Source organism: Fundulus heteroclitus, chromosome 9 (genome assembly GCF_011125445.2).
Source record: "Fundulus heteroclitus isolate FHET01 chromosome 9, MU-UCD_Fhet_4.1, whole genome shotgun sequence".
NCBI lineage: Eukaryota > Metazoa > Chordata > Actinopteri > Cyprinodontiformes > Fundulidae > Fundulus > Fundulus heteroclitus.
This window is the reverse complement of record NC_046369.1, coordinates 26,881,986-26,895,464: the sequence shown is the minus strand read 5'-3', so window position 1 is coordinate 26,895,464 and position 13,479 is coordinate 26,881,986. Positions and strand designations below refer to the sequence as shown.

The 13,479-nt window shown below is 39.4% G+C and overlaps 1 protein-coding gene across 1 annotated transcript in view; it reads left to right on the top strand.

Annotated features, from left to right (window-relative positions):
* The window catches only part of hcn2b (hyperpolarization activated cyclic nucleotide-gated potassium channel 2b), a gene marked incomplete at its 3' end in the record, with an annotated part of 41,811 nt that extends 29,166 nt beyond the window's left edge, over positions 1–12,645 (top strand). Inside the window, 2 exon segments of the mRNA XM_036141360.1 lie at positions 11,172–11,318; positions 12,405–12,645. Coding sequence (XP_035997253.1) covers positions 11,172–11,318; positions 12,405–12,645 — 388 coding nt within the window.
* Positions 12,646–13,479: the final 834 nt, after the last annotated feature.

Genomic DNA, 13,479 nt, shown 5'->3' with positions numbered 1-13,479 from the left:
TTCCTAAACAAACAAGCTCATAATTTTTTTGTGCGTGTGTTTAGCTTGTGTTCAGAACAGAACAGAAAGGGAAACAGTGACACTGAGACTGATGCTGATAAGGTCAGAGATTTCCAACCTTTTTGTTTATTTCCCAGACTGCCTTGACAACTTTTGCATCGGTAATTAGAACATCATCACTCAACATTTTGAAGAAGGACTGTCCCTGTTTAAACCTTAGACATCTTGTCTGCTGTCCTCCTGACTGGTGAAGTGGGAGCGAACACCGTGGAGTTTGAAAAAGCTTTCTGAGGCCCTCAGAAGGAAGACTGTTGTCAGTCTGGAAAAGGATTTACAGCCGGCGAAAGAAGTTTCCAAAAACTCTAACATGAGGAAATTAGAAAGAGACCACATGGGTTCAAATTTCAAGGAAGGTACAAAAGGAAACCTTTGCCTTTTCGCGTTTTGTCATTTTTTTGTCCATAGGCTTTCTTTGTCTCTCTGTTCTTTCTGTCCTTCTCTTACTCTGACCTTGTTGTCCCTCTTCCCCTCTCGCCCCCGTCATGTTTGTCATCAGTTTGTACATAATACCTCAACAGCCATAAAACAAATCGTCAAGGGGAGGATTTAGAGGTATAAACCCTGCCTTAGCTAAGCAAATATGTTTGGTATAACTACAGCAGTCAGAGCAGCATTCTGCTTGGGTGTGTCATTTTTTTCTGGACTATAATGATACAGAGCCGACAGACAGCAGCGGGTGTGAGGCGGAGAGCTCTTCTGTGTTATATATGAGCAGAGGAGAAAGCACGGCGTTGTTTCTGGCACCTCATTCAAAGACCTTTCTAACTTTAGAATGGCAGGAAAAATATGATGCAAATTCTGATTTGTCTGGTAAAGTAAGCACATTTTACTCAATTGCACGTCAGTATTTTCTTCAGATCTCGCAAAAATTGGGGTGAGATTCAATGTCTTCAACATAATGAGGCCCCAAAAAGCATTAGGTTGAGATGAAAGTCCACCATGTTTTAGTTTACTTTTGATAATTTGACTTATGGCCTTTGATTTTCTGCCTTTTTGTCAGTGGTTTCCCAGGTGTTTTTTTTTCCTCTTGAATCTCTAATTAGTTCATTTTGCTGCATAATATATGAACTGAAAGCACAACTCCAGATGGCCAGGGTTATCCCGGAGCTCTGTAGACATCCAGATGGGTTTAATTGTGTAAAATTATTGTTTTTCTTAGAATTTTACTGTGTATTAAAATGTTCACAATAATTTCATCAGCAACAGCTCTTCTGGTGCTTTTTAGCTTTCCGATCTAAAGGCTTTTTTCAAACATCCAAATTCTTCCAGTAGATGTTGAGATATGGAGCTTACAGTATATAGCATAGAGAATTTTAATTTTGAATAAAGTAAAGATTTGTTTATGTTCAGTAGGGTTAGGGTTAAGGGACATATATGGTGCAACTGTTGACATAAGTCTTCTACGTGATGGTATGATCTTTTATTACCTTATATCTGTGTGTGTTTAGGTGACCTTCCTAAACTGCGCTACAGAAAGGACGATGTTACGGTTTGCTCACCTTATTGTCTCTCTGCCAACCCTTCCTTCATGTTATGGAGACCAGTTTCTTCCGGCTGGGTTTCTAAACAACTCTTGTTTCATCACCAAGCCACCAGCCCTTCCCCGTTTCATCTGTACCTTTGCCCTTGCGCTGCTGGGCAATTCACCAGCTGCCAGTGGACACCACTGACAGAGGGCATTAGTTATTACATAACTGCACTCCTGCTTCCACTCCCCTATCACACCCCCTCTTCCTTCAGTCTCATTGAGGAGCATGTCCACAGAGTTGTTAGAAGGGACGGATGTGTCCCCTGGGGCGTCCCTTGACAAAACATTAACACTTTTTTCACATTGCCTAAACACTAAAAATTGTAATTTTGATTTTTTTTGTTTGTTTGTTTTCAAAACATCCTGAGACGTTGGTGAGATTAGGATTGCTTTACATTGATGTTTGCACAACCTCACCTTTAGCCCAGGGTTCACTGATCCTACCCTGCAGTGTGACTCTTCATTACTTCCAGCTCAAAAACGTTTGATTCAGAAATACCTCAAACTTTTATTTTGCTCTGAGTTCAAATGTAGAATGTTCAAAATCATCAAAAAGGAGTCAAGCAGCAACTGTGAACAATTACTCCGCCTGTAATTCTTCAATATTTACAAATTTTACATTTCTGAATAGGTCTGAAATATGTTTTCATTTGGCAACTGGAGCTATTTCATGTAGATTTTTTTTTTGAAAGTAAATTATTCACAAATTGGTTCCAGTATAACTCTGTTTTATGATTGTTTGTCAACATGGTTATCTCTCAATTATTCAGTCAAAAAAACAACAACAATAACAATTCAATCTGAAAAACTCACAGAGAAAGAAATGGCAATTAGAAGGATTTTATTGATACAATATTTTAAGTCTTTGGCGCTCAGACCTCGGCAGGAACATTAATGCTGAATTATACTTTAATATGCATAAGTAGATGTATGAGAACAGGTATGTTCCCCCCGGGTCTGAAACTGGTGGTGGAGTGGAGATAGAAGAAGTTTGTTCAGTCCATATGGTGATCTGTTTAAGATAGATGTCCAACTTGATAAACACAGGTTGCATGAACTGTCCATGATGAGCAAGCTTGAAGCGACTGTGGAGAGGAAAAACTCCCCTTTGGGAAGAAACCTCTGGCAGAACCGGGCCCAACATGGTGGTCTTCTGCCGGACCAATAACAGGCGACTGAAGGGAGAAAACACTCTGATGGGTTGAGGATGGAGGAACGTCTTGGAAGCTAGATGAACTCAGCTACGATGGTGGAGAAGGGGTTGGGGGTGGGTTGAATCGGACATCTGATTCGAAATCCAACATGCAATCCGTTTGCGCTTGCTGGTTAGCAGGCTGAGACGAGGATTTGAAGTTGCTTTTAAGATGAGCGTGGGATGCTGATTGGCTTCATGGAGGTGCGGTTCGTAGCTGATTGGCTCACATCAGAGGCGTATCGGACTCTGATTGAATGGAGGCAGGCGATGAGTTTCTTCAATTGAACTTGCGCCTTCAGCTTCATTTCAATCTGAAAAACTCACAGAGAAAGAAATGGCAATTAGAAGGATTTTATTGATACAATATTTTAAGTCTTTGGCGCTCAGACCTCGGCAGGAACATTAATGCTGAGTTATACTTTAATATGCATAAGTAGATGTATGAGAACAGGTATGTTCCCCCCAAAAATGCCGAGGTCAGAGCGCCTGCTCATAAGGCAGTGTGACGGGATAGTGATTTGAATGGGAGATGAAATACCTTAAGAGAAGTGAGCAGAGATGCTTTCTTGCGGAAGATGTCTTGCGTATGCTTCTTGCGGAAGATGTGAGCAGAGATTCTTTCTTGCGGAAGATGTCTTGCTTATGCTTTCTTGCGGAAGATGTCTTGCTTATGCTTTCTTGCGGAAGATGTCTTGCTTATGCTTTCTTGCGGAAGATGTGAGCAGAGATGCTTTCTTGCGGAAGATGTCTTGCTTATGTTTTCTTGCGGAAGATGTGAGCATGAATGCTTTTCTTGCGGAAGATGTCTTGCTTATGTTTTCTTGCGGAAGATGTGAGCATGAATGCTTTTCTTGCGGAAGATGTCTTGCTTATGCTTTCTTGCGGAAGATGTGAGCAGAGATGCTTTCTTGCGGAAGATGTCTTGCTTATGTTTTCTTGCGGAAGATGTGAGCATGAATGCTTTTCTTGCGGAAGATGTCTTGCTTATGTTTTCTTGCGGAAGATGTGAGCATGAATGCTTTTCTTGCGGAAGATGTCTTGCTTATGCTTTCTTGCGGAAGATGTCTTGCTTATGCTTTCTTGCGGAAGATGTCTTGCTTATGCTTTCTTGCGGAAGATGTGAGCAGAGATGCTTTCTTGCGGAAGATGTCTTGCTTATGTTTTCTTGCGGAAGATGTGAGCATGAATGCTTTTCTTGCGGAAGATGTCTTGCTTACGCTCTCTTGCGGAAGATGTCTTGCTTATGCTTTCTTGCGGAAGATGTGAGCAGAGATGCTTTCTTGCGGAAGATGTCTTGCTTATGTTTTCTTGCGGAAGATGTGAGCATGAATGCTTTTCTTGCGGAAGATGTCTTGCTTACGCTCTCTTGCGGAAGATGTCTTGCTTACGCTCTCTTGCGGAAGATGTCTTGCTTACGCTCTCTTGCGGAAGATGTCTTGGGTACGCTTTCTTGCGGAAGATGTCTTGGGTACGCTTTCTTGCGTATGCTTTCTTGCGGAAGATGTCTTGGGTACGCTTTCTTGCGGAAGATGTCTTGCGTGCGCTTTCTTGCGGAAGATGTCTTGCGTGCGCTTTCTTGCGGAAGATGTCTTGCGTGCGCTTTCTTGCGTACGCTTTCTTGCGTACGCTTTCTTGCGGAAGATGTCTTACGTATGCTTCTTGCGGAAGATGTCTTGCAGATGATGCACGTAGAGAAATGAGTAATCATGACAAGATGCGACACAGGTGACATGATGCATAACAGGATGCATATCAGAATGCTTGACGCAGGCATGAAAGAACACATGACGAGACGCAGGACCAGATTCTTCGAGACGCACGAGAGAGTGCATTGCAGGATACATAACAGAATGAGTGACGGGATAACTGTCAACATGAGTGGCAATATGAATGAAAGTATACATGTGATTAATGATGATGTGAAAGAAGCATGAAAGATCAATTATATGATAGGAGAGTTACGAACTGTGATGATTATGAATGATAAACTCAATTTGAAAGAGTGAAACCTGAAGGGTCTGACGGAACATGTGAAAAGTTTCAATCCACCACCAGTATTTGCAGTTAGATTACCTTAAAGCCGAGAGGCATTGGGCAGCTAAAATGAATGGAAGCTCAGAATGATGTGTGAGGCATGATGATGATGACCGAGCCCAGAGGCGTATCGGACTCTGATTGAATGGAGGCAGGCGATGAGTTTCTTCAATTGAACTTGCGCCTTCAGCTTCATTTCAACTAGAATCTCAGGACATTTCCTTACAAACAAACACATACGCATACACACGTAGTATATATCACATCCTGAGCCATGATGCTCAAAAGTATGGGCCATTAATAAAAGGACCGATTGCATTTATTATTCTCCCCCCTGTGGCAGCTTAACACTGACAGCCATGCATCATACTTACAGTCCACCAACTCAGGGCTGTGTTTCCCATAGAAAATCCTCCTGCCTCCTGCTAAGCCCAAAGGCTGGGATGGTCTGATTTAATTTTCCAATATACTGTATATTGAATTGGTTAGTTTTATACAACAGCTGCTGGAAGCTCCAAGTCCGTTTTTATGTTCATTTTTGGACCCACAAAATTGTATTTCTTAAGACGTAAGCTGTGTTGTACATAATCTCTAGGAGGATTTAAACTCTGCCCTTTACCATAGTCATGAAAATGCTTAAAATGTGAGGTCATCAGAGTTTCAGTCTCACCCCCCTTGCTTTGAGTGACATGGTCACTAATCTGAGCCTCATGCTGAGAAACTCGACGGATCGCCTCCTCTCCACCAGCCACTGAGATGCCATTCCAGTTTAATTGAGACTGTCACACTCTGAATCCCGAGGCTGGAAGCACTTAATAGAAGTCTTCCAGCTTATCCCCATTTTTAGCTAAATTAGGTAGACTCTCTGCAAGTTGTGCCACATCATTATTGATACTGACACACAACAAATAGGGGGGATTTTGTCCAATTTCTGGACAATTTTTAGGCTCATTTAATGCAGAGTCACTTAGAATTACAGCCTGAACAAGATGCACCTAATCAAGATTTATCTCTCAGTGTAACAAGATGTCAGGAATGCTTATAAAAAATGGAGCAGTGGAGTTCATCACCTGCACCAGCATTGCAAACGAGAATGGAAAAAAGCCCATCTAAAATCATCAAGAACTGAAAATCTGCAAATCTTATTAAGCTTTATGGTAGAACTGCTCACAGTTTCAGCATGCGGTCAATAAGGGATTAACAAGTGTTTAATTGGTTAAATTAAAACAAATAGAGATATTATATAATGTTTTACTTGCAGCATATCGATCGCTGCCTGTAAGATGTACAATTTAAGACAGCCTAAGAAAATATAGAGAGAATTAATGATCCACATCTCATTTAAGTCCTTTTTCCAGCCAGCTATGAAGCTGCATTTTTAAAGAAATGTGCCACTAAGTTTTATTAAAACAATGAAAACTAAAACATAAGTTATAACTATAATAAAATGTCATCAGTAACACAGAAGTTAATTGCAAGTCAGTGGAACAGTGACATGGATACTTGTATTTTTTCTTTAAACAAGTCTTCAGTAAAGCAGTTTTGTGTCTTTCTTTGCTAGATACCATCTTTCACAACAGTAGTTGAGAATATATTTTAGAAACTGCGGCGGACCACTAGGGGGCTCTACTCACATCCAGATGATGGGATGTTTTGATTACAAAATATGAGTTTTGTTGGTGCTTATTGTCACACTGTACCGTTACTCAGTTCAGTTGGAGTCGAGTAAACGAAAGTGATCAAACCTAGCTCCTGTGTCGTCCTTTTTACTCCTCCACAATACAACCGTTATTCCTATTTAAGTCATTTTTTTACTTAGTTGTCTTTGGCAACAACTAGCCGTCGGTATAAGTAAAAACATTGCACGTATATAAGTGTCTGTGTCTAATAAGAGGACTCGAATGACTGAGCGAACAACTAAAGCATGTTGTATTACAAGGATGCTATTAAAACATTCCATATACAAGTGAAGGTGGCCCCTTTTTTTTTATTTCACAGCTTCATTCTCAATCCACTGAAAAACTGGACAAGGGGTTCCTCTGAATGAAGCGATAAGACACCAAATGTGTTAAAATGAAAATCACAAAAATCATGTGGGGAAATTGTCTGCCCTGATCTGAAAGAGTTAGCTTGATTAACACTTAAGTGTGTTTTCATGATTTTATCTGGATGATATGAGCACTTGTGATGACTATCTGATGCCATCTGAGAGACAGCTGACCTCTGATTTGAGTCAGATTACTTTAGTATGAGGAGATGTTCATGGGCAACTCAAAGCACCCTGGTCAAATAACCAGAAAACAAACACAACCATGACCGCTCTACTACCACGCCTTGAGCAGCATTATAACCCTTCCAAAATTGAGAGCCATCAAAAGCATCCACTCTAAGTAGGTTATGGATTAGATTTGACATCCTTGGCATTGCATTTGCACTCGCCTTCAAAATGTCAAAACTCCTACTTTATTTCGGTGGTCACAGTTGCTGATTATCAGTTAATCAATAACATGTGTGGTGCACATTATTGTTTCTATGGTAGTTCATATAAAAGCAACAAGGATGCACTAAGTTTTTTCCCACAACTGTGTTGATGGTCATGAAAACCTTCGTCTTGCCACGACTGCCTGTCTAATTTGTGTCTGATATTGCTAAACATTAATTCAAACCCGTATTTGATTGGGATCGGTTTGCAAGTGGATCCAACATTGGGCCATTACAATAAGAGCACTTAAGGTATTTCAGTTCCATCACGTAAGAATAATGATTATCTGAGGTTACATGGCATCACGTATAGATGGATGAAATGCAACGTTAAGAACTATGATGCAAAACAGGCTGTTCAACACAATATATAGACTTTTTTCCCTCCCTACTACACTTGTTTTGATTTACTGGATGTTGGAAATGTTGTGTATAAAAAAATTACTATGTAGTTTTCAAAACATGTAAGTTTAGAGAAGGAGAAGGCTATTAGGGTGAAAGTCCAAACCTTTTTTTTTTTAAAGTGAATCATACTTTATTTAAATAACAGAAAGGTTTTCACCTCCTTTTTACACTGTAAAAAAAAAATCGTACGGTAGAAGCTCATCCCGCAGGGAAACAATATCAGTAATGTCTTTCTGTGTCCGTGCTGCACTGAAGGATATTGCGATTTGAACGCTGGGGTCAGGCGTCCATTTGATTCTCTGAGCCATATGGCACCTTGCAGTGTGGATAAATGTGATCTTCTAGACAGAGAGGGATCATGACCGAGTGCATGTGGTATTGTTACATTTAAGGACAAAGCCCACAACCACCCTATACAAACACACACACAACTTCCTGACCTATCCACATAGTGGGCTTTCTAATGCAAATATCTTGTTTTCAAGATTTCTTAGAGTAGAGGAATGACACGCATCACTTCCCACACCAGACACACACTCTTAGAGAGAGGTAGACTTTATGCAAAATTTAAAAAAACTGACACCTTGGGGTCATATGAATCTGTTGCACGGATCGTCACCCCAAAGCAGCTTTAGTTTTATTTGTTACAATTTGTTTTTCAGTCGACAGCTAGTGTGGCATTGTGAGTTGTCTCATATAATAAGAGTAGATAAGAATGTAAATTTAGACTTTTGTTGTTTGTGTGTAGCATCTTTCTGAATGCGGACGAGTCTTGCAAAGCAGAGCTGGAACAGCTGTATTGTATGCTGTATCAGCTCAATTAATTACAGCTACTGTTGCTGTAAATCATTCAGGCATATTTTATGAATGCACTTTTTTTTTGTGAGACGCAGACCAAAATGATGGCATATGTTTTCATGCATTTACTGGACAGTGAAACACATAAAACCACGAGGGAAACACACTTCCGCCATGAATAAAGGATATCCATGAGCCATTTGTATGGAGGGGACATGCATTCATGTCACAATTCCTTCCCCAAATCAAAACATGTATTTTCACCTGATGTGGGAGGCCACAGAGTAGACCGAGCAGCTGCTTTTTCCAGGAAGTATTCAGGCGTGAGAGGAGATATGGTCAGTTAGGGGAGGTGGACATTCAGGCATCGTTAGATGCTGGTAAAAGTAACGTTTATGATCCGTTGGGTTTAATTTGACCCTTCAGTGAGATTTGTCCACTGGAGAGTCTCAGAGTCAAACTCGGTTGTCTAGTCTTCATTTCAAGCGACAGTGCCTTACAAAATGTGTAGACCTTATATTTCGCAACCAGAAACTTGTATTCTTTGAACATTTTATGTGAAATAATGGAGTGGAATAAAATCAATATGTGTTTTTTTTAAAGTGTTTTAATGAACCAAAGATCTGTGCATTTGTATTTACACCTCTTTAATCCCACACCCCTTAATGAAGTGTAACTGATGCATTCGTAAGTCTTTTATGTCATGATTTTATTGTGCTTTTTCAATTGGAATTTTTTATCCTTGTTTTTATACTATGTATAACTTATATGTGACTTATATTTGTAAAGCATTTTGGGACTCTATCTGTGAGAGGTGCTTTGTAAATTAACTTTACTTACTCATTTACTTACTAATAAACAAACAGACAAACAAACAAACAAAGCCTTTCAAGGTCACCTGAGTAGTAAACTGAATCTATTTGAGTAATTTAGTCAAATTATGAATCCAGCTGTTCTGTGAAGGCCTCAGAGGTTTGTTAGAGAACACTGGTGAACGAACAGCTTCATGGGGACCAAGAGGGAGGGAGTTTTGAGGAAGGGAAGTAAAAATGCATGCCACACTTTTCAGATTTTTACTCATAAGATATTAATTTAAACTCATATATTACATTTCTTCCAGTTCTTAATCCTTATTTGAATTGTTCTGTCGCACAAGTAGATCAATTATTAATGATGAAAAGTTTGATTATATTATTCATAATCCCACAGATCATGTGGTGTTTACATGTATAAACAGAAGGAAGAGTAATCCATTTTTTATATATGCTTGTTCTGTAAAAGGAAAAAAAGGACAGCTGGCACACATCAACAACCATTAAGAGAGAGATGTACAGTGGATCTGACCATGCACCAGATTTCTCTGAACGGAGCCGAGCAAAACAAATCCTCATGGGTTTCACAGAGCTGTCACGTTTCCTTAACACTTTTATTATAGTCTCTCCCCCTTACCCACATAACAGAAGAGCAGAAAACTGTAGACCTCAATAATGGAGGCTTATTATTTACAGTTTATGAAATGCTTATCTCAAATAAAAACAAGACACCAATTTTGTGATTTCACCAATTTTCAGTAAATGCAATTGTCTGTTTGTGGCATGCCTCAGGTAAAATACCACAAGGCCATCATACATGGATTATGGTGCATTCCATTTCCATTCTCAGAAATCTGGATTTCCCAGTTAGAAGTCAGAAAAATTAAAAACAACCTGGAAAGATTCAACGATTGTTGCACATATGTTGGAAAAAACTATTTAGATCTCTCGTCTGGACTTTCCACAACAATGTTTCGCACTGATGCTTCCTTTTGATATACATTTGCTAGATGCAAACACAGGTGTACATTGAAGCAAGCTAGCCAGATGAACATCCTTTAACAATCCCATAATTCCTCAGATGTACGCTGTTTCCCTAAACTTTGAAATTCTTCTCTCAATGCTCTTTAGTTTGCTTTAGGCTTTTGGAGACACAAGCAAGCATTTGTTGCTGACATGGTTAATTTTTCATGGCCTTGCATTTTTATTTTTGGTCAACTCAGAGTCTGTGGTTTGTTGATTCTTTACCTAATACCAATTGGGATACATTTTATTTTCACAAGGGAGAGTACTGGAACTGGTAGTTGCTTATCAGCACATTTCTATGTTATGTTGATGAAACTTTTGAATCAGACCATAGAAGCAAGAGCAGCTGCAGTGTTGTGTTTCAGCATGGGGTGCGTGATTCAAAGTTGATGTAGTGTGGAGATAAAATGTGAATGCTAACTTGTTAATTAACTCACCTAACCTTGAACCTAACTTTTTCATTTTCTTGAGTTGGTAGTAACCAGACACCTAAAACTAGTCTTCCAACAACTGCAAATAAATGGGTCCAACGTCGGTTTTATTTTAGCTTATTTTCGGTATTTAGTTTTTGTCAAATCTATGTTTGCTACAACCTTAACTAGTTGTAGTTGTATGCGGTTAAACACAATAAGAACATTTCATCTTCTATCATATCATCTTGAAATAAATTAAAGTAATGTCACCTCTTTATTCTTTCTCCTGAGACAAAATTACCCCAATGCCGGAGAAATCTCTCAAACTGTTAACAGTAATCTCTCTACTTCCTGTTCTTATTGATCCAGCCATCTGTTTTCCCTCTTTCCAATCTCTCCCGTCTCTCATCATCTTCTAGTACAAGCAAGTGGAGCAGTACATGTCATTCCACAAACTGCCGGCCGACTTCCGACAGAAAATCCATGACTACTACGAGCACAGGTACCAAGGCAAGATGTTTGATGAGGAGAGCATCCTGGAGGAGCTTAATGAGCCTCTGAGAGAGGTACGAAAAACACTCCATTCCCCCTCTATGTCTACAATCATTACACACTTTCTTCATTTCTGATCACCACAATACAATGGGATTTCCTTATTTATAGTTTTCAGTCATACGTAAATCAATTTACAACATTAACTGGTCTTTGAATAACTAACTGTCAGTAAATTAACCATGCAAACTGTTTGAGCACTTCCCACTGATGGGTAGATTACATGTCTGGTTCCACTTATCCAGGAATTGGGTTTTAGCACACTGCTTACAGCTGCAAACAAAAAAACAAAGACAAAAATATCTTAAAGTAGTACTTCAGGGTACTAGAGATTGAAAAGAAAAATAACAATTTCAGTCAGGTGTTGGAACAGAAATATATAAAAAATGTGCCTCACTTCAGCTCCGGAGGACCAGAAAAAACAAAAAAAACAAATTCTAGTTTCTTGTTTAAACTTTAACTAATGTGGACATGATTCACAGACTGTAATTGGCTATGACCCAGTTTGTCATTATTGGTTTTTCACAGTCAGTTTCACTGATAATTTTTTAACTAAAACAAAACACAGAATAACAGAATCCAATTTATTTTGAATTTGATATCACAAAGCTTGTAAACAACAGTCTATTGAGCCAACTGGCCAGTGCTGCACAGCAACAAGTGGAGGAGGGGAAACTCTGCATTACTCTTTGTGCCATAAATCCAAAGAAGATTCTGTCTACCATGTCTCCTCATTAAAAGGGCTTTCAAACTAACAAAAAAAGTATGTCAGAAAGCTGTGGCAGTTATAAACCACGAAATATTCAATTTTTTACTTGTAAATTTTCCTATTTTTTAGGAGTCACAGGCACATCTGTGTGATTTAAATTTTTATCAAAAAGGGATTTTTTTTTTCTGAAATGAAAGTTGGAGACAGTTGTACCAAACCGATCTATAAGGCTAGCGCAAATGTAATTTATGGTTTTTAATCCCTTTAATTTTTAGTTTTACCAAAATTTTAAGTTTTGGTTTTTAATCCCTAGCTGCATTTTAAAAGAAGTATCACACAAGCACTTTGGTCTCACAGATTGTCTGTTAAAATAGCTGTTTTCACTTTTTAGGAAATTGTCAACTTCAACTGCCGTAAGCTCGTGGCCTCGATGCCGCTGTTCGCCAACGCAGACCCAAACTTTGTAACAGCCATGCTGACCAAGCTGAGGTTTGAAGTCTTCCAGCCTGGAGACTACATCATCAGAGAGGGCACCATTGGCAAGAAGATGTACTTCATTCAGCACGGGGTGGTGAGCGTCCTGACCAAAGGAAGCATCGGCATGAAGCTGATGGACGGCTCCTACTTTGGCGGTACGTCACTTTGTTGCAACATGTTTTTTCTTAATTCTATGACCCTAAAATCAACATTTCTAAGAAAAGGAAAAACAGCACCCTTAAACCTGGATATACATACTTCCATTGCGTCAGTGGATGTTTCCCTTTCACTGTTTTGGACCAAATGGTGGTGAATCACAGATGAGCGCTATCACATGGTCACGTGCCCTTTCTTAAGTATATATATATAGATAAACAACATGTGTTGAATTGTTAACATTAGATCCCTCCTACAGCAGACCAGAGTGCACTGATGTGAAAGATGCCCCCAGCGCTATTGCATTTACCCAAGTGCACAGCATGCTCTTGTGCACGCACATCCAATTAATATTAACCAATTAGCTTCGAGGAATTGTGCCTATGGAGCCATGTGTAATGTATGATAAAAGGAGTTTGAAGCTGTGCCTGTCAACAAGGAAGATGTTACAGGTCTCCTCGGATCAGAGGGACAGCAGGATTAGATCACTGTCTGCTATGTGTGGTAAAATCACGTACTCAGTTTGCAGCAGGGAATAGGTTGTAAATGTAATGCTCTAATCCAACCTTTGTCCTCTGTAAAGCAGCTGTTCTTAGGTGTTAACAGTAAATTAGAAAACCCAAGGGGGGGTGGGTGGCGGGTTAATGTTAAATGCAAATTTATTTATGCTCCTGGCAAATTTAGGCTTAAAGTGATTCCTTAGGTTTACTAAGATGTTTCTTATGACTGGAAGTGATATTATTGTATTAGAGCGGCCCAAACAGGGTCCTGGTTTGAATCTGATAGAGAATCTGTGAAGGGAGTTAAAGATTAGGGTGATGGCAAGGAGACCT